The sequence below is a fragment of the Apostichopus japonicus genome, chromosome 3, assembly GCF_037975245.1.
Source record: "Apostichopus japonicus isolate 1M-3 chromosome 3, ASM3797524v1, whole genome shotgun sequence".
Lineage (NCBI taxonomy): Eukaryota > Metazoa > Echinodermata > Holothuroidea > Aspidochirotida > Stichopodidae > Apostichopus > Apostichopus japonicus.
The window spans coordinates 27,472,885-27,494,449 of NC_092563.1; the positions used below are offsets into that span (position 1 = coordinate 27,472,885).

The 21,565-nt window shown below is 35.9% G+C and overlaps 2 protein-coding genes across 7 annotated transcripts in view; one reads left to right on the plus strand and one right to left on the minus strand.

Annotated features, from left to right (window-relative positions):
* The first annotated feature begins 128 nt into the window (after positions 1-128).
* On the plus strand, positions 129-17,099 carry LOC139965705 (E3 ubiquitin-protein ligase RNF31-like). 3 transcript variants are annotated; one of them, XM_071968352.1, is made up of 17 exons: positions 129-3,200; positions 4,511-4,620; positions 5,197-5,625; positions 7,177-7,382; positions 7,784-7,889; positions 8,222-8,461; positions 10,580-10,777; positions 11,585-11,767; positions 11,991-12,089; positions 12,909-13,001; positions 13,419-13,533; positions 13,673-13,788; positions 14,271-14,384; positions 14,930-15,075; positions 15,363-15,531; positions 16,475-16,516; positions 16,981-17,099. In XM_071968352.1, exons 3-16 carry the CDS (start codon positions 5,284-5,286, stop codon positions 16,505-16,507), a joined length of 2,160 nt encoding a protein of 719 aa, XP_071824453.1. In that variant the 5' UTR covers positions 129-3,200; positions 4,511-4,620; positions 5,197-5,283; the 3' UTR covers positions 16,508-16,516; positions 16,981-17,099. The 3 variants fall into 3 exon arrangements, with proteins under 3 accessions (XP_071824453.1, XP_071824452.1, XP_071824451.1); XM_071968351.1 differs by lacking the exon at positions 16,981-17,099 and having other exon boundaries at positions 16,475-16,612; XM_071968350.1 differs by lacking the exons at positions 16,475-16,516; positions 16,981-17,099 and having other exon boundaries at positions 15,363-16,464.
* Positions 17,062-21,565, minus strand: part of LOC139965706 (pseudouridylate synthase RPUSD2-like) — a 77,896-nt gene continuing 73,392 nt past the window's right edge. Inside the window, exons 13-14 of one of the 4 annotated variants that reach the window (XM_071968354.1) lie at positions 19,971-20,016; positions 17,071-17,246 (exon numbers count right to left, since the gene is read on the minus strand). In XM_071968354.1, coding sequence (XP_071824455.1) covers positions 17,204-17,246; positions 19,971-20,016 — 89 coding nt within the window. In that variant the 3' untranslated portion in view covers positions 17,071-17,203. Of the gene's footprint in view, positions 17,247-17,428; positions 20,017-21,565 lie in introns of those variants that run through there. The other 3 variants (XM_071968353.1, XM_071968361.1, XM_071968360.1) reach the window with 3 other exon arrangements.

Consider the following 21,565-nt stretch of genomic DNA (forward strand, 5'->3'; position numbering starts at 1 on the left):
GTCATTCGTAGATTTATCATTTCCCGTATTTGACAATTTAACTTTTTCTTTGAATATACAAATCGCATTTTACCGTTTTATGTTGCAAAAAATTACCTTCAACGGATTCTGTTCCTTAAATGGATAGGATATTCTTGCCGCTATGTAGCTAGAATCAAATGAAACTTTGTTACGATTCACGAAAATGATCATATTAACTATGTAGTACTCTGGTGAGATTTGTTTAATTAACAGTTAATGTGAACCTCAGTGTGGAATCTGCAGGGTAGTTTACTATTATTCAAGTGCATTCAGTGTTTCACACAATCACCTGTGATGTATGTGAACTGGAGATCCCAGTGTTCATATTAAACATGAAACTTAAACATGCCCTGAAGAACTGACTGCAATAGACTATTTCCATAGTAAAGTCATGGCGATTTACCTTGTCCTTGCATTTATTTGTTTATAATTGTTCAAACCATTCTTAGCATTAACCACTTTGCCAAAATATAACCTTACATTTGAGCTTACCTGTTGTATCAACGACCCTTAGTTCGCTCTCTGTGGTAACGTATTACTTAGGAACCCGTGTTACTGTTTGCATGATGTTTCTTATAGATTTTGTTATTCTTGCTTTGATAGGAATGCGTATCTCACTTCACTACATCAATGTATACCTCGTATTGATCTACAATTGTCTTTTCTCTTTTACATTCGTCAATGAAGTCATTTTAATAATAACATTACAGCATCTTATCAAGGTTTACCATGCCTAGCAAAACGTTAACATTCTCTACAATTACTTTCATGTATAAAGCAGGGGGAAATGAAAATTCAGTAATTACGTAGAAATTCATTTGGCAAACTTGCATATTGTTCAAAGTTTCTTTCCCTTTTTGACGGCTTCGGTTATATAGTTTCGAGGTGTTTCTAAAATTTCGTATTGCGGAGGAGCCACAATTTGTAGCAGTGCGAAGCACAGGTGTGATAGAAAATGCAATTTCATATATTTGAAACACTTCTTCCAGTAACATCTGAAATATAATGGGTTACCGTTCACTATCACGCACGTTCGGTAAGATCAGATTAAACCATATATTCTGGAGAATGAGCATTTTCCCCACTAAATATTCCTTACAGTTGGTTCATCTTGCTACAGCTATAACAATAATACGTTACGATGACGTGAATAAACAGACGATGATGGGACAGCCAGTCAATATCCATCTACGCTTCGACGCATAGAATGGTAAATTAAAATTTATACCACAGTCATGCTGTTTCATTACATCATGTTTCAAATTTCCTTTGTTATCTCATCGCTAACTCAGGGAGGATGAGATTTCGTAGTTTCTTTGCCAATTGGGCCATATACAGCTTTGTTAGTTACCATAGCAACAGTTACAATGGTAATGGTTCGTTTTTCTGAGTAGCTACTCTCGGAGAGGGGGTGGTGAGGGGATACTCATGGTGTACCCCAGGTGACCGGCCGTTCATGACTGAGGGAGAGGTCACAACGTGTTCATGTGTGAGTGTTTGTGTGTGGCTAGGTCAAATTGCGTGTCAAAAACTCCTGCTAAACGGATGGGCCGATTTTCTTCAAACTTGATAGGAAGGTACACCGGTGTGAACACTTGTGTCTAGCAGTCATCGGCACCAAAGCTCACTATAGGTCAAATTTAGTGAAATCACTATAAATTGCTATAACTCCAATGGGAACATTGAATTGACATCCTTCACAGGTATATTGGAATGTCAAGAAGGGATGCACCGTATCCAATTTTTTTGATCCAGCCGGAACCGGATTTTTTCATTACACAAAAAAAATCATTAATAAGAAGTAGAATTATGAAACAAGGAGCAAATTTTGAGGTGAGGTATACGCATATTATAAAGAAGGTGAAATTAAGACCCCATTTATGAGATTAAATATGACTTAAAGTGGTGTAATCTTCATTATTTAATAACATAAGCTTGTCAGACCATTGAGAAATAAATTAAATTAAATTAAACATGTTAAACCTAATTTTTCCTTACGTTGAATGCTTTTATTAACTTTGGGAAATAGTTAACATTGATTTCAGTTAATACCAACACCTTTTTAGGAATAATTCAGGCCAGATTTTGAAAAAGATCTGGCCATATTTTGAAAAATAATCCGGCCGGATTTTGAAGAATATCCGGCAGGAACCGGAACCGGATAATTGCTCACTATCCGGCCGGATAGTCCGGCCGGACCAGATATCCGGTGCGTCCCTAATGTCAAGTACTATACAAGTTTGTGTCAAAAACTCCTAATAAACGGTTTGCTGACGATGAAATATGCAACAAAACGAATAACAAGTTTACTCTCATCTATTTGAAATATACGGTACATCAGAACTACCGTTACTTCCCCCAATTTTTGTAGGACCTTGACCAAACATGTACGTATGAAAAGGCGTGGGCGTTATCCTGTAATCCTTCTTCCTGTTAAATAAATGGTCCCGTGAACCTCTTCAAAGGGCAAATAAAATATGTCACATCATTCACAAGTGATCAAAGGCATGTAAGTTTACTGGCAATAAGAGAGAGACGTTTGGCCAGTCATAGGAAATTCAGATGAAACCTTTTCTCGCGTCCTTGATCCACTCTTTAACAATCTAGTGGCTCCATACCAGGTACACAACGTCGTGTTCCACGTTTCTATCGCTCGACATGATTCTTTTTAGCAAATGTGTTGTCAATAACAGAAAGCCCGAAGATGTAAGTTTTAAGACAGAACATTAACCGGCAGTCAGGTAACTCGGTGTGTTGTTAAATTGCTAATGTTGTTGTTACATCCTAGCACCCAAACTGACCGCTCATTACTGAGTAACAATTTAGTAAGTTCAATATGTTGTAAATTAGTTCAAACCATAGTATACATTATCTCACCCTTTTTTTTCATATTTCCTTTTCTCTTTATAGAGATAAATGATTCATTGAATTAGTGAGACAGTTGGTTAATGTCTTCAATGGCCACCCATAGTCACCTACGCAATGTAATGCAGATTAGATAATCGTTTGTGCATACTCATTCTGGAACGACGCATTAAACCCACTGCTGATAGATCATGTGCAAAGTTCCATTTCAAACTTATTCAATTGTTTCGTTTTATTCGGATTACTGTAATGTCTACTTATGGTCTTGGAGTGAAGTTCATCCGTCGACTGAAGAATCAAACAAGAGAAAAGAGGTATTCCGTGGAGGAAGTCTCCAGTCAGGCTTGTATATGTAGTAATAGAAATTTTTAATGTATATTATACTATACTTATACACAACTTTAGGCTAACCCACAGTGTACTTGGACGTTTTTATCATTCTGGAATTCCCCGTCTGAGTATATCGTCATCACTCTAAGGACAATAGGTTGGGTACTGAAAACCAACTGTTAATAACACAGTGGCGTTTGCAGGACTTCGAATGCGTGGGCAAATTCATAATTTCCACGACTTATGTAAGCAGGGGCCCGAACCTTTATTGAAGGGCTAGAGGCGAATAAAGTATTTTAAAAAGGAGAGGGTTCTAATCTGGGGTAACTGAAGTCGATTCCCGTGCACAGAAGGGGATCTGGGAGATATCCACAGGAGGAACTTGTGCATTATGCTGCGGAGAGGGAGGGGCGTAGTATACAACCGTTGTAGTGGTCTAAGTCATTCCCTGCTGAATGCAAAAATCCACCAGTTGAACAAGTTTTCCAAATATGCCACTGCCAATACACTCTTAGTCAGCACCCCTGCCCTCCCCCACATTGGGACTGTGAACATGTGAATATGAATGTGAATATGAATACGAATATATACCGCTGTATCACGATTCCTCTTGAAGAGAGAACGTACTCTATATTACGCAATCTAGACCGTGAAATACGCTGTGAAGAAACGTAATTTTCTGACAACTGACCATGCGATATGTACGGTTGTACCAACGTATTATTCAGCTAAGTGTATGTTAAATATACAAAAGGCGTACTGAAGTGCTTTAGAAGCCATCAGTGACGTCTTAGCTGTTTTAGAAATCTACCAATGGTCGGGTTTGGTCAAACGTCATTTGTTAAACAAGCATTTTTGGCGGACAACAGCAGATCATAATTTCCTTCTGAGGGATGGATATATTGTGTATATTATCTATACAGTTGAACACCGGATTGTCTGATGAAATACGAAGACCAAAGAAATCATTGGGCCGGTTCCAGGTAGGATGTGAAATTCGTTAAATGTGTAAAAAGAAACCACATATCACCAAGTCTCACTTAGGCTACCTTGTACATGCATAAACATAACATATGACTTTAAACACCAAATAAGCTAACCATATGACCAGATCAAGCAAGCGAGTGACATAGCTTATCGAATGTCCTGTATGGGTGAATTCCTGTACCGGCATTTAAATATTTAACAGCAGCACTGTATTCTTTGACCTATGAGTAAAGCAAACATGATACAATTGTCTTCTTTGTTGCGGTTTAGTGCAGTGTTCAAGTTTATATTGTCCTTTTCCCCAAAGATATCATAGCCTGCGTTACTATGGTTGGCAGTGCAGCACGAGTCCTCGCCAAACGTCACGTTGACTACATTGGTAAATGATCCAGCTACACCGTTCAGTACTCATCATCGGTGAGTCCACTATAATGCCTTCCACTTTCAATTCAACTAACCATGTTGTTCATTAAAATTTTAGGTGGTGTATTGGGAGGGCAAATTGGGCAATTGCCTTGGCCCCAGTTTTGTGAAAAATCTCAGAAGTCCCCACTTTTCATAAACAAGAGTTGCCCGTTTTCTTAATAAAAAGTGCTCTTTTTTTCGATTTTGGTTATTAGAAAGATCAGAAAATTTTATGAGGTTTTAAAATGTTTGTAAAAGGTTTAGTTAACTGAAGTTTTTCTTTAAATTGGTGCTATTTACTATGCATGTACTGATGAGTGTAAATAAAATGTAACATTCTACAGGGATTTGTTTGGAGAAAGTGCAATTTAAATAGCGTCGAATTTTGTTGACATCTATATACTTGTTTCCTAGATTAGTAAACATCAACAGACGCAGACCATCAGACATTCTGTATTGCCCCATTCCTTTCGAAATTCTAACAGTCAACTTGAATTGCTTTTAAAACTGCCGGCATAAATGCGTATAAATGCTTAGAATCTCACATATGTGAATAATGTTGTCCTTTCTGGGGTTTTTAAATTGTAGTAAGACTGGATTAGAGAAGATATATTCAATCTTCAAGATATAGGAGCAAGACCAAAGTTTTCCTGGTGGGATGAAATAACAAACAATATGGAAGCAAGGCGACACAGGTCAATCCGGATGGCATCTCCACCTTTAACTGTCTTCAGAAAGAAACAGATCCTTGAAAGTAAACTGGAAGGTCTAATGACAAGAGATGTTCATGTCCTAGAAAGGATAGATGCATTAAGGGAAACAGTCAAAAGCCAGATGCATGTACTTGGCACCAGTCAGATTAGGAATGACGAAAGGGTCTTGTTACAACAACACCAATACCTGACGGATCAGATTCATGATATCGAGTCTGAACTCTCAATGTTTGGCCTGAGCGACCAAGGGGAAATGAGATCAAGATGTCATCCACAAGGGACCGAGAGACTTGCTCCACATTACGTAAGTTAAATCCAGTTTGCCTGGTCTTCCACTCAAAATACTTTGCCAAAGTTGAATTTGTATTTTCTTAATTTCATGACTGCTGTTAATGAAATGTAATGAAAACACACATTTCAATCCCTCGGATATAATGATTTAGAGCATCTGGTAACCTTTCTTAAAAATTAATCATTTTTAATATATTTTACATCCAAGTAAATACTGCGGTTGTGGCCAATCTGATTCTTTTCACAAGCGTTGCATTTTAATTAATATGGAATTTCATTATTCCTTTGAATAAGATGACTTGGCACTACGATTGTCAACCATTAATTGACCAGTAATAGACCAACAGATGAGAGCACTGTTCAAGATGAGGTATTATGATCTTATCAACAGGGTCTGTTTCCAGCAGTTGATTGGCTTATGTTGCAATCTTTCAATATTTGAAGCAATGGTTGCAGTAGCATTATATCAGACCTGTGGTGTGACATCACAGCAATTATTCAATTTCAAGATCTGTGTCTGTGTCTCATTGTTCCTTTGCCTAGTTACCGGATCTACCAAACTTTGTAGTCCACGAGCACCCTCACATCATTACTTTACAATCATCATAAAATGCATTGGTTGTGATTTTTTTTTTGTATGTGAAGTCATGTGTCTCTCGCTGTTATATTTAGAAAGTTAAGTGAACTAAAGTTTCAAGATATTTTAACTTTAAGAAGACATAAGCAGTAAACGTAACAAAGTAATGACAACTTAGAATTCAAAATACCACAAAAGAAATGGAAATATGTTTGGCAGCGCTCGAAGTGTCCATTCACCGTCTATTGTGTTCAAGGGGAGTCTAATTACAATATTGCTGATCTAGGGTAAAATTTATTGGGTATTCACTATAGCTTTTCAATGATTTTTAAAACAAAAATGATTTCTTCTTTGTAATGATCACCTTGACTCATTTCTGGCCACAGAACGAAATTTATTAAAATGAGTAAATTGATTGCTGAAGAAAATAGTTGCACAACACTTGGTCTAATAATGTTTGTTTATTGCCCTAGGCACGTCCTATAAATGTTGATAGGCTATTAACATACCAACAGTATCTTTCTTTACCAGCCTAGTTAATGCAACTGTTAGTTGACATGCAAACCTGAATGACTTACACACAACCACCATTTGTCAACTCTCGTTTGTTTCCTGTAAAAGATATATTTACATTATACTCTGCATGAAGTGTTGTAACGTTGGTTTGCAATTGTTTCCGAATAACTTTAATACGGGTTTGATGTGGTTCTCCCACATTTTAATACCTGCTTGTTTTCATTCTTCCAGCATACTTTTTCCGAAGATAGATCCTGCTCACGAAAATACCATAGCCACAGTAATTGCAACTCCAATAGTAATTGCTGAGACATATGCATACTTGCCTTCACTCTCTCTCCTTTTAAAGTTAAATATATTTAGAAATAGTTGGGTTTACAGTTCTTCGCTTGTCATCATAATAGTTAATGATAGCGAAGGAACTTTGGCAAGAAATCAACGAGCTGTTTGCCTTTCTTGTTTCTTTATTAGAATGCAGGCATGTTTTGCTCAGGCCCTGAGGAAAGTTTTTCACAAAAAGAATTTGCTACTGCCCGGAAAATTATTGAACGTGGGGATAACAAGACTATGGAACCCGTTGACTGGTTGAAAATGCATTTAAAACAACAACTGAATCTGATTGGTGAAGATGCCGCCAAAGAACTTTGCAGAATATACCAATTAAACCACAAGAAAAAGTGAGTTCATGTTCAAATTAGTTAAATATAGTTTTGTAAAAGTTAGAGAGCCTGACGTTTCGATTCATCAGAGAATAACTTATACGAGGACAAACGAAGAACACATTAAGAGCGCTGGTGGACAGACAATTAAACTGGGCAAAACAGACACTCGCATTAGAAAAACAGACAATGAATAAAGCAATGGAATGGATATATGGCGTGTGGTAATAAAAGACATACGTTCGAAGTTTTTGTTGGATCATAATGACACCTTTGATATATTTTTCAGTTAAATGCAAATTCACCGTCGCCAATGATGAATCAAATACCACAATACCACATGCCTTAAGTCTTTACTTCTTAGTTTGTCAAATAAGACAAAAAAAAACATTAAACTTTTGTTTTTGGCTCTGCCGCAGCAATTTTCGCACTATCCCTGCCGATTATATCCACCGTGCTTGGTTGAATAATGATGGGATGCGAGATGAAACTGCAACTGAATGCGTGACCTTTCTTCAGAATATGGTTAGTACTTACCTTAACTGCTTTGAAAAGAGTAAGTGGATACAGACTGGAACAATGGTAGGATGTGGGAGGTTTAACGTAAGATTCAATTTATGTGTATAAATGTGCTGGTATGCAGATATGTATGTTCTTGGATGGGTATGGTTACTTCTATTTGTAATTTGGAAATGAGGTATGCTCAATCAAGTATGGCTGCCACCTAACTTCAGTAACATCGACTTGATGTTCAAGAAGGTTATTGTCTTCTTCGCTTTTCTTTATCCAAAATAGACAAAATCAGCAAACTTTTGGCATTGTTTTCTTCTATCGTTCATATTTTCGTCCAAATATAGGTGGAAGAGTTCTGTGATGACCATCGTTTTATCAAAGGGAATGCTGCGGCGTTGTTGTTGTTTCAGAATGGATTTGACTTGAGTAATGTGAACTGGCAGCTTCTGAGACAAGCAGTGGGAGAAGATGTTGAAGAAATAGAACAATGGCTTAGAGACTTTCTAAATGGAAGCGTAAATAACATTGAGGTTGCTATTTCAAAAATTGAGAAGGGCAGCCTTATGACATGTGACAAGAAAGAGGTAAAGTGACATATTGCGGTACATGATTTCGCTAATCAAATAAACACGGAGTTGCAATTTCAATGGAAACACCTTTAATTAATAATTGCTTATAGAATACATAAAAATATTTAAAATTCGTCTCTCATTTATGACCTCCGCACTGAACGAAAGAGCATTCAGTCCTTTTATCTGTTAAACCTCAGTTGTCGTTGTTGGTGTGCAGTTTGGCAATATTTAATTTGTGAACGTTTCACGTATATTCAGCCTTTGTTCTTGGTAGTCATAGCCTCAGTCTACGACTGAATGCTGGCCTTCCATTTTGAACTTCCTCAAGCCATCAGTCACTGTCACTGAGCGACTTTCAAAGCAATTTGAGTCAATCATCTACATCAAAGGGATCAATCAAACAAATTCGCGCTAGCTTGTTTCATGTTTTTTTTTTCATCTTTCATGCTCTTTTTGTGTATGGACGTCAGGAATCTATAGTACCCTTTAGTCCCTTTCGAGCCATCTTATAAATATATACTTACTAGTCAAACATATGGGCAGTTTTTAAGACTCAGTTAGTTGAATTAACCGTTGAGAAATGGTATAGTATGTTTTTTGGTAAGTTTACAAAATTAGAATCTGCTGACAGGTCTAGCATGTGTTATGGCAAACTTCACTTTATACTGAATAACAGTTTATTCTTATTCACATGTACACTGGGTGAATTATATCCCTTGATTATCTGTGTAAAGGTTGTTAGTGAATTTAAAGTTTCCATTTAATTCGAACTTTGACCTCTCTGAGGTCAGCGAGACACATTCAGTTCATATTACGGGGCAACTATCTACAAATTTGGAAGCAAATCGGCCCAGCAATTCAGGAGGAGTTTTCGACACAACTTTATAACGTTAGATTTAGCATTTGACTATGTGACATATGAACTCAATTATCATAGCAACCACATTTGTACAGTACTTGGCATTTAGATTATAATTGTGATGGTTGATTCATTGTTCACTTCCTTCAGTTTCGATCTGAGGGTCTGTGAAACACAAGTTCCAATCATCGGGAACCTTGCTACTAAGTTTGAAGATAATCAGCTGATGTAGCACACACAAACATGCCCACACATGCGTACACACACTCACAAGGACATCACTTTATCCGACCCCAGTTATGGACTTCCGATGTTCCCGTGACTCGCTACTCCGGAACAGTAACTGATTACTATAGTAACCTTTGTTATGGTAACTGAAAAAGCCGTTATATGTTCCAATAACCAACCGTGTACAATATCTCATCCTACCTTTAGTATCGAGGAGATGAAAATGAGTTGAAAAAATGTCCCAGCGTAATTGCTTTAAAATACTGCTAACTGAAAATAATACTTTTTTAAGAAAAGTCACCAAGGAAAGAACCTGGGCACGAAAAACCAAACAACCGAACGACTGATCCGCTCTCAACCCCAGTCCCCTTGCATCGAGACTGTGACTGTGTGATCATCGTAAGGTGTTTATCACGATCCTCCTCGAAAGGGAACAGATACTACACATGATCTGAGCCAAAACGCCGCGATACACTTAAGAATAAGTCGCCCGAGAAAGAACCTGGGCACGAAAAACCAAACCACCGAACGACCGATCCGCTCTCAACCCCAGTCCCTTTGCATAGGGACTGTGACTGTGTGATCATCGTTGGGTGTGCACCACCATTCCCTTCGAAATGGAACAGATACTACACATGATCTTAGCCAAAAGGCCAAGTAGAAGTGATGAGGAGATGTTATATCAAATACTTGCGAAAGTACAGATGATTACGTATAGTCGTATACATCTGGAAAGAACTTGGTTCAGTCCTGAAGAGACGTAAGTCTAAAAGTGTGTGACAGAGGGTAAATTGCAGCAAATAGAAAGTATACAGCAAATAGGAAGCTCAAAGTTGTATTAAAATACTTTACTTTAGACATCCAAGCAGGTGCTAAACATCAATTCAGCAATAAAAATGTTCGATAAGTGATCATTTTAATATCTGTATGATCTGAAATATGATTCCCTTTTTTATACTGGTTAAGTATCAAATTCCAAGGGAAATTCATCCTCCCGACTTCTATCCAACACTGCCAACGTGTTAACGCCAATGTCATTTCAGAAAATCCGATGGTTATTAATGGCTACAAGGGGCATGAATTGGGCAGCTGTGGACTCTTTCCTCTACTTGAGGTTCAACGAAAATTATAAACCGGTAGATTGCTTGGAAGCAGTGGATTCATCTGGAGGGAATCTTATCAGGGCCAAGGCTTTCTTTAAAGAGTGTTGTATCTGCTATCAAACTTTATTTAGGAGTCAGGTAAGAACGATAAGGAGAGGAAGGCTGCAATATCAGCAGCTAGTTGTGATGTATGTCGAAGTTTAAAGTGCTTGTGTTTTGAAATGTATCTACTGTCCAGAGATACAATGGCAATTGGTATGTCTAGGTACGATACTTTCATATCTGGTCAAGGTAAAAACATAAACATTGGATTATAATTTGCTACTTCATTAGCAGAATACTTCATATGCAGAATTAACAATTCATAATCATGGACGTTAAATATGAATGTAAGAGACTGACTTCGGTCAGCTTGCGGCTTTTATAAGCCAATTAGGCTTCTTCGCGAGTTCCTGCTTGCAGGAGGATCTAAAATACATACATACATACACCCATACATGCACACCCACACACACACACGCATACACGCATACATACATACATACATACATACAGAGTAGCTGAAACGAGATCAACTAAGGCAACTCTATACCCCTTGCTTAGTTACTTCCAAAGGCGGTATCTGTAGTATTTCTGTTATTGTGCTTTATATATGATTCCTTTTGTTCTTTCTTTCATGCTTCTTCAAAATATGATAACATCAAAAGCAAATTTGAATCCACGTATGCCCGTTTTCGTGTCATGTCAATTGAATATCTGTTCAAGGTCTAATAAGAGAGAAATGTCACTACATGGTGTTCGTTGTACACTGTTACTTAGGTACTGCTATGACAGTATTAGTCTAACAGTGCATAATAATATCCTATCTTGCTTGGGGAATCTAGTGCACGTGTAAGTGATATGGTCCATACTGACTGAATTCTGTTTTAATTCCCTTCTATACAGCTCATTGAGAATCACTTTTGTCAATGCTTCCTCTGCGGAGAGTGCTTTTCTCAACATTTTTCAATATTGGCCAAAACACAATATTGTATCTACAAGTTTGTTTGTCCAGCATGTGATGAACCTAAGCTTGAGTTTTGCTCAGAAGAGGATTTTATTGGATATTTTTCGAACCTAGAACAGCTGGTAAATATCTTCTTACATTCATCATCATTAATAAAATATATAAGTATTTATACTCAAAACTCAATTTGGAGATACAAATTTCTCATAAATTTACTTAACGTTGAAGAGTTATGTTATTTATAACATTTGTAAGTAAACGACGCTAAGCAAAAAAGGAATACTTTGAATTATAAAGCCTGAAGTTACTAAGAATAATTATCATAACATTGATTGATTTTTGCAGTTACAAAAGCATATGCAGGAGGCAGATTATACACTCTTTCAACAGAAGCTCCTGACTTGGAACTTGAAGAAAGAGAACAATTTTCGTTGGTGTGCAAATGTATGTATATTTTAACACATTTCACTACTTCCACTCCAATATTTCTGTCACGTCTTGTTATGAAGCGTTTTTGGAGGGGTTTCATTAATGGTCAATCAAGTGGGATTCGGGAGGTAACCATTTGAAGTTTCGGCGTGATAAATATATACTTTATATTATTTTTTGCGAGTTAGTTGTTAACACATTACATTCATGTAGTCACATATATTTTTTTCAATGTCCACGGCTTGCAATTGCTTTTACTGCCATTTTCGTCAATACCATATAAATCTGTCGATAAGACACGTAAGCAAAATATTACTCCAATAACAATTGTCTGCCTTATTACATGAGGTTACCATGGGCATACACAATTCGAACCTGTGTCTGGTATATATCCCCTGCCACATTTACCTTTTCCTCAGTTCAGTTCACAGTTAAATTGTTACCTTAATTATAACTGTGATTATCCTTAAAATAAATACCAAAATTCTCCCGGAAAATTAAAAAAAAAAGTCAAATAAACTTCTGCAAAGATATATATATAAAAAATCTGCAGTTGAATTTTGCTCTGTCTCCATTGCTTTGTATTTGATGTTTTTGCACTTTGTGCTTTCTTTGAGATTCAAGAACCGTCGATGTCACTTGTATTTTGTATATCATTGTGTATCATTGAAACTGGTAAGATTATGACATGATGACATAAATATGAATCTCTTTCTTGCCCAGTGGAAATAATCATATCAACAAATGATAAACAAACTCACCATAACGTTTGCTACCGTTCTAATAGGTTTGATCTTATTCTTATTTGATATTTTGTCTCTTTTTTCTCCCAAGGGATGCACTAATGGATTTATAAGTGATCGGAATGTGAAGAAAATTCAATGCACAAACTGCTTAAAATACCAGTGTTTTTATTGCAATAAGCCTGTAAGTCCCTGATTTACTCTGAAGCATTGTCTTTGAGGTGTTTGGGTTTCTTTACTTCACAAGAAAAATACGTTTCTGGAATCTGATTCAGTAAACTTAATGTGTTAATTATGTTATCATCATTTGCAAAGTTGAATGTATATGATACAAGAACGCTGTACATGTCTAATGTGGTCTATATACTGCTGTTCCAGTACCTTACCAAATGAGATCTTCGAATGGTATCTTATTGTTTTACTGTGTCAAATCGACATCTTCAATTAAGATTGTTCTGCTTTACTGAGTCAAATCGACATCTACAAGATTGTTTGTCATGGCCACGAATTTGCAAAAAAAGCGAACAACAGAACTTGTTAAGTTGTATATTTAAACGTGGTGAAGAAAATGGTGTACCTTTACCTTTTTTTTATTTTACAGTGGCTGGATCAGCATAAACACACAACATGTGAAGAGGTGGAGAACTGGAAGAAAAATAGCTACCCAGAGTTTCAAGCTCCAGGCTTAGCTGCTCTTCTGAAGAAAAATGGAATTAGTAAGTCTGTTTATGTTGTCAATTCTGCAAGATATCAATGTGCTTATTTGTTTATAGCGATTAACAATAATTGTTAGTCATTGTACATTTGGACATTGAAGTGACGTTTTCGTTAATATTTAATTTTTTGCTCCTTCAGATTGTCCACGATGTAAGATGCGTTACGAACTTGCTAAAGGGGGATGCATGCATTTCAAATGCCCTCAGTGTTTGCATGAATTTTGTTGTGGTTGTAATCTGCCATTCGTAAAGTATGTAAGTATCGGATAATGGACTCGAAATAGACTCTTAAGCCTCTTCAGCAGGCAGTCTTCCACGACTGCAATATGACTTATTTTTATTTTTTCACCATTAAAAGTTTATTATTTAGTATTGAACTGTTTTAAAGGATATGTCATAATGAGCCCAGCGCATTGGTTACTGTTGGTCAATACCTACATTTTAGTATACACAATGAGCAGAACGACATTGTCTATATGATAGGCAAGTATGAATTTTGTTTATTATGAAGTGGGATAAAAGTAGATACTTCAATTTCTTTTCACAGTTAATGTGTCTGATATTATGTGTGGTTGTGTTTGTTTTTATATGTCGCGATGCTGTTTTGTTGTTGTTATTATTCTACGTTGTCATGTTAGTATATTTTTTATATGTATTTGCAATGTTGTATTTATTATGATCTTCTATGTCGTTGTATGTTACATATTGTTATGATGCTAATGTGTTGCTCTTCGCAGCCAAACTGTAGATTTCCAGCGTGTCAGGGGAAGGGTCTTCATGCTCATCACCCCAGGGACTGTCTGTATCACCTCAGGGACCAAGATTGTGAAACTCTACAGAAACTACTCTTGGTAAATAATCACTTTTTATCATTTGGCCATTCCCTGAATCCGATCATCGTTCCTTACACATGACTCGGATGAGTAACTTGATAATAATGTATTGATACAAATGTTTTGAGTAGGTTTCCATCGTGTATTGCATCTCTGCTGATGTGCTATGGTGTGTGTGTATGTGAGCAATGTATGACATTAACATATTTAACATACATTTTTACTGTAACAATTGGATTGGAAATGTGTGTTTCCAGCCATAACGATGGAGGGGACCGTAATGTTCTATAGAGAGATTTTTGTTTGGTAGGGCTTGTGATATGGGTCCGTTTTTTCCCAACTTGGTTTCATATTTGTGTGTTTGTTGTAGGACAGGGTACAATACCCCGTGGGCTTAGTTACCCCGCAAATGTACTAGGAAAGACATGTATCTTCTTAGTCACCTGTATGAGTGTATGATAATTAATAACGAAACTTTTAATAGGAGTTGAAAAAAAGCTGGCTTGTACAAAGTATTATAAGGTATTATTACATATTTTGTTTCGGACTTGTTACATTGACAGACCTATGGTGTAGATATTAACCGAACCGGGACAGTCAATCTAGAGCAGGTCAATGAATGCCCAGTCAAGGAGCAGCGTGAGAGCCCAGATGGATTGATCGATGAAAGTTGCGGCAAACCGATAAAAAATGAAACTGGCCTCTGCGAGTAAGATATTAATTTATTTTGAATCATTTTCATAATCCAAGTTAATCAAACGCTTATATTCTCCATCGTTATATGTGATTATAACTTAAAGAAAACAAATATAATTACACAGTCACGCTAATTACTTTTATTGTTCAATACAATGTGTATCCAACATCGCCAGTGGTACAAATTTGCTTTCATTAAATAAAGCAATAATAACCGAGTTAACTTTAAATGATTGTTGTTGTTGGTATATAGCTTACAAACGCTTTAGTTGTGATCATTTGTGATAATCACCTTCACAGGTCTCACTACAAGGAGTATCTGGTTAGCTTGATAAACCAGAATGTTATAGATCCAGCAGATATATTGACCGTAGATGAATTGCTTGCAGCACTACGGAGAGACGGAGTAGAAGTCTCGGGGAAGAGATTGGATGAAACGGACTACGAGTATCAGACAAGACTAAGACAGGTGAGTTCTGTAGCAGATATCACAAATGCGTTAACCACTAGAACACGCTAAAACGCAATAAAGGCAAATGATTCAGAATGATATCACAAATGCGTTAACCAATACAACATGCTGAAACACAAAAAGGCACATGATTTAGATTGACATCACAGATACATTAACAACTACAACATGCTAACACACACAAAAGGCACATAAAATAAATTGATATCACACATGCATTAACCACTACACAACATGCTAAAACACAAAAAAGGCACATGATTTAGATTGATACCAAAAATGCATTAACCACTACAACATGCTAAAACACAGTAAAGATACATGATTCAGATTGACATCACAAATGCATAAACAACTACAACATGCTAAAACACAACAAAGGCAAATGATTCAGATTGATATCACACATGCATTAACCACTACAACATGATGAAACACAATAAAGACATATGATTCAGATTGATATCACAAATGCGTTAACCACTACAACATGATGAAACATAGTAAAGGCACATGATTCAGGTTGATATCACAAATGCATTAACCTCTATAACACGCTAAACACAATAAAGGAACCTGATTAAGAGGCATACACTCCAACGGCATACTTTATCATTGATGTTTAGTGCTGTTCCTCGTACGGGAAAGGTATTTGCCAAATTTTTGAAATTAATTTAGCAAGTGCATGTTTTTTTGGTAATCAACTGTCCTTTACGACAATAAAACATTTGAAAACGTTTGAAAATTGATTATATGATTCATTTAGTTTCTTTATCGATGCCAATTGATGTATTATTATAAACCAGTTTCCATCTTTCTCAACACAACCTAATATAGGGTACATTGATTCTTGATAAGGACAAAACATTAAGCCAGTTTTTCCCTTTATATTGGTAAAAAGGCCTCTTACAAAACGTGTAATGTTTTTCTCTTTCAACAGTTAATAAAACAGAAGATACCACTCTACTTTTAAAGATATCAGGTAGCGGCAACTATAAATTTCACAAGAGATCGTAAATAACTGTACAAGGAATTCAGTGTAGAGTTCTTGCATGCAGATGCAATTGAATTTTGAGGAACCCATTCAAATTAATTGACGTTGTTATTCTTAACTTTAGAATGACCTTAATATGAATATTGAGCAGACCATCGTTAATATTCTTGATGAATTGTTTAAGCTCCACGCAGCTATTATTTGACAAAATATAACTTTTGTTGCTTTAACTAATTAAACATATTAAATATTAATAGTGTATAAAATATGTATTCTAATACCTTCTCTTCATCGCATGGATTACAAGCATGGATTACATTTACTTCAAACAAATGTGTCATTATTAATATACTCTGTACTTAGTAAGCAAAAATAATTTGTACAACTTGACAAAGAAAAAGGTAACATTATTTTAACTTTAATTCACGATTAACTTTATCTATTATTTTCAGAAATTATACAACATGTTTGGAACTTAGTCACTGGAATTATTATTCGTATACTTTCCGATTTACTGAAAATCTTTTGTATGAATTTCATATTCAACAACCTTGCTGATGGCTCGTACCTAATATCCAAGTAATGAGTAAATAAACGCGAATCGCGTCTGTGTAGCTTAAGCTGGAAATCCCCCTGTCAGAGGGTGAAACTATCAATAAGAAAACCAAGCTCGAATCAGCATGCCGCCATGGTAACAAACCCAAGACACCTAATCGACCTGTAAAAAAGAAGTAATATGCGATATGGTTGTAGTACAGTTGCCTGATGGTAGCCATCTATGTATATATCTATGTATATGTCTATGTATATATCTATGTATATATATATATATATATATATATATAATATATATATATATATATATATATATATATATATATATATATATATATATATATATATATATATATATATGAATATGTATATGCTCGATATGTTCGAACTCTTTAAGAATAACACCCACTCCGATAGAAAACTTCGTCGCCAATGTTGTATCTTCCGCATGTAAGATATTAACGAAGTAATAATAACTTGGTTAAACACGTTATGGAAGAACTCAAATAATCTTGTTAAGCACTGTATTCGAGAAGATCATTAAAGCCACTGACATATTGTGATATGGTGACATAGAACAAATAACCATATGGTTATAAGTGTTCAGTTACTCATCATTAGTCTTATCTAGAGAATGGCCACCCGAGTATCGGCTCGCATGCTATTGAACTTTGAATGAAGTATAAGTAACTAATTAAAGTTGTCATGCGATACCTTAACTTAAACACTAGACATATTGATGTAAGTCATGTGTATTGGTACTCTTTGAGAGCACCTTATTTTTCCTATATTATAAATGTTTCTATTTTTCATGTTTAAGCAAGGTAGTCCCTGGTATGTGCGCTGTAGTCTGTGTATGTAGGGTATAATCTTATTGGTTGTTTTTTTTCTTCTTTATTTTTCATTCTATTAATTTGACTTTGGATTGGATAGGGTTAATAGTTTGTCTAAATGGGATGTGAAGTTTATAAAATACCAATACCTATGGTACATTCACATTATGGATGCATCCAATTGTGGAGTATAAACTTAGACGTAAATTTTAAAGGAAAACAAAACATTAAGTATCAGCGTGCGACAATGATGTCACACCTGTTTGCTCCAAGTTAGCTTTTGGTACGACAGGTGGCAACTTCAACTGTCAATATCTCAAAAATGATACATAGAAATTGAATTCAAATTTCATCAGAATGCTTAGATTATATTAAAGAGGAATATAATAAATAAAAAAGAAAATTTGACTTCGACTATTCTTTAAAATGTGTTCAAACTTCATCGTAGCCGTTTTCCGCCAACACACAGCGGGTAAGATTTAGAAATATGGTAATTGTACTTAATATGTCTACGAGAATTGCCTGGCCAACATGAAATTTCATCCGTGCATAACGCCCATTATAGGACGGGATCCGAGGGTCTTTTCCAAGTTACATCCTAAACGAAATCGGCAATGTTGTATACAACGCTAATGCCCATACACATAATTTTGAGTGCAAGGGGAGGGGGGAGTTGGGTTGGTAAGTTATCGATTGTGTCCTGGGGAGTGCTCTTTTAAGAGTGTGACACTATCTTTGATGAGCTCCAGGTAGCGTGAAATATTTTTGTTTGCTAATAACAACCCAAGGTAGCTGAATGACATTTTCCTGACCTTGAAAATGTCATCACTGCCCTCACCCTCTCGGTACGTGACTGACACCTATTTTTTGACTCTCATTACCACTTTGTTACACTTCCTTATCTTCCTCACTCAAACGTCGAGTCAAAGTTTTCTCTCTTGGCAAAAAGGTGTGGCCATGCCCCCACCCCCACCCCGTCGCGATAACCATGCGTGAAGCAAACATCCACTTGTAAAGACAAATTGCATTTGATTAATTTATCATCAAATTTACAGTCAATAGTTTCAGTTTGCAGTATGCTAGATTTTATGGGCTCACTCTTTAAATACATCATTCTTGTAGAGATGAATTTATGCAAAGTAGGTTAATGAAGTAAAAATGAAAACATGAAATTAGATGATAGTCACAAACATAATATTCTGAATCTATATCAGCCTGGGCAAGAAGTGATTATACATGGGATAATAATTGAGGAAATTTAACTGGAATGATAACTCTCCCTTTGAAGCTCTGAGGCAACTAAAGATAATCGCTGCTATCTAGAACATCCTTCAAGCAGGGAGGTGTTATACTAAATTAGAATAACATACTACGGTCATTCTTCATCAAACAATATGTACTTGAAACTCTCATAATCCACATAAAGAACATTCTCTTGGGAGTTTGGTAAAGATCTCAATAAAAAAAATGCGGAATTTTCCCTATAGATTTCCACACCCGAATAATATTAAAACAGTACGATTATCTATATAATGCTTTAAATGTACAACTTGATACCGCCAGAAGTTTAATCTTGATTGTAAATTACAAATAAAACGGCTGATTCTAATGCATCCAACGGGTTTGTCGCTAAGACTTATACAGGACTCCATAACACGAATGAAAAGTTACAAAAGGAAGCAGACTGCGCTCGGTTATATGTTTTACTATAAGAACTTATTTTGAACAAAATTTCCAGAACCAAGAAACACGCCTATTTGTTATTTAATAAAGTAATGATGTGATAAAGAATTTCGAACGTCAAATCGCGTCAAAATGCAAAATATGTGGATTTCCACCGAACGACTGGCAGTGCAAAGTGAATGGCCTGTCTTTGCTTAAACGTGTAACAGCTGACGAATTTTTCTCTGATGATATGTGTATCCCTTTAAATTGCACTAAGTTCCATCAACTCTCAATTTCAAGTGATAGACAGGATTATTGTCGCCAACAAGTTCACTGCAAAGAAAATCGACTAGAAATGTCTTCTGGGGTGTTCTGTTAACTTCACTTACAAACTCCCTCCCTTGGTCAGAGATGAGAATATCAGTGCAACCGAATCTGTGCAAAATGCAAAGTTGAAAGCAATATATGAGTAGTGAATGCCACACTGTAAGTCATACATAAAATAAATTCTCATCTTGAAAGATTCACTACAAAAAAAATTAACATTCAACATGTTGGTTGAGTGTAGACTGTTAGTGTACAACTGAGCTATATGCTCAGGCATTGAGTTAATTGGATGATCTTTTATTGTGACACCATGTTTTTGGGCTTACTGGTTCAACTTTCTTTATTGGAGCTTCTTGCATTTTTGGCGTTGCATATATCACACAGTGTACTTCAAAAACTGAACATTTTAACCATACGAGCCAATACAACATTTGTGATATATTAACTCAATTAAATATCATACATTTTATATCGGAATATACCAGGAGTTTGATGCCTTTTGCCGGGTGGTGCTCAATTGATTTATGTGTGCAATGTCTAAATGTATAATGCCAATCAAACATTAATTGTCCTGAATCAGGATCCATGATGGTTCAAAACACCCTCTGTATGACTTAAATGCAAAAAACAAAATAATGCTAGCTTAACATTTTAGTAAAATGTACTATTATACCATTTTGCATCGAGAGACCTAAAAAATTCCTTATTTCTCCAAAGAAAAGAGGACCCTACCCCAGGTTTTAGAAATTCCCCTCCCCCCTACCCATACACACACAAATACATTAGCAATTTCCTCACAAGACCTAACAGAGAAATGGTACCAAAATTCAGTTGATATATATTATCACTCTTATCATGTTGAAGTTCCTGCCAAAACAGCCAAGTAGTAATAAGTTCACACTATCTTAACAGAAAGTTCCCTGTGGTTACAATATCAAACTGTCCAACACTTTTTGAACAAACAATATAGGTAATGTCTAGCTGTGGAATGTGGTCTTAATTATTTACTTATCATTTGCTTGAACAAATAAACTGTGTCTGCTTAAGAGAAACAGGTCCAGGCAAAATCTCTATTGGGGATGTAGACTAATAAAGACAATTGTCTGGCTATATGCCACTTAAATGTTAATAGTTCTGTATCAAATGTGGGTAAGAACCACAAAATGTAGCCGTTACAAGTATATATATATATATATATATATATATATATATATATATATATATATATATAGGAACAAAAACTACGATGTCGATTTCTTTCTGCACATGAATTGGACATATGCCAATTACGTCCAATCAGAACACTAGAATGAGCCAATGAGAGCAAGAGAAAACTCATTTGTGGTGGAAAACTGACATATGCCAATGTTATTGGACATTTTGTTGGACTTATGACAGGTTAAATGCGCACCATAAATGTTTGATATGTGGAACTAAATGAGAAAGTATCAAATGATTTATAGTGTACAACAAATAGGGATTGATACGCGAAAAAAGAGCACCTAGTAGGCCTTTTACTCCATCGTTATGCCGGGCTGTCGGAAGCCAGACCCTGAGACAAATCACCGTTTTAATGTCTTCAGTTTAAAACTGAGAACGAAATGTTGCCTACTTCATATTTCTCCGACCCCACTGATTGAACCGTGCCTTGCTGCTG

Coding starts and splice junctions, on each gene's coding strand:
- LOC139965705 (XM_071968350.1), top strand. CDS start 5,284: ATGGAAGCAAGGCGACACAGGTCAATCCGGATGGCATCTCCACCTTTA. Junction 7,383..7,783: donor CAATTAAACCACAAGAAAAA/GTGAGTTCATGT, acceptor GCTCTGCCGCAG/CAATTTTCGCACTATCCCTG. Junction 8,462..10,579: donor TGACATGTGACAAGAAAGAG/GTAAAGTGACAT, acceptor ATGTCATTTCAG/AAAATCCGATGGTTATTAAT.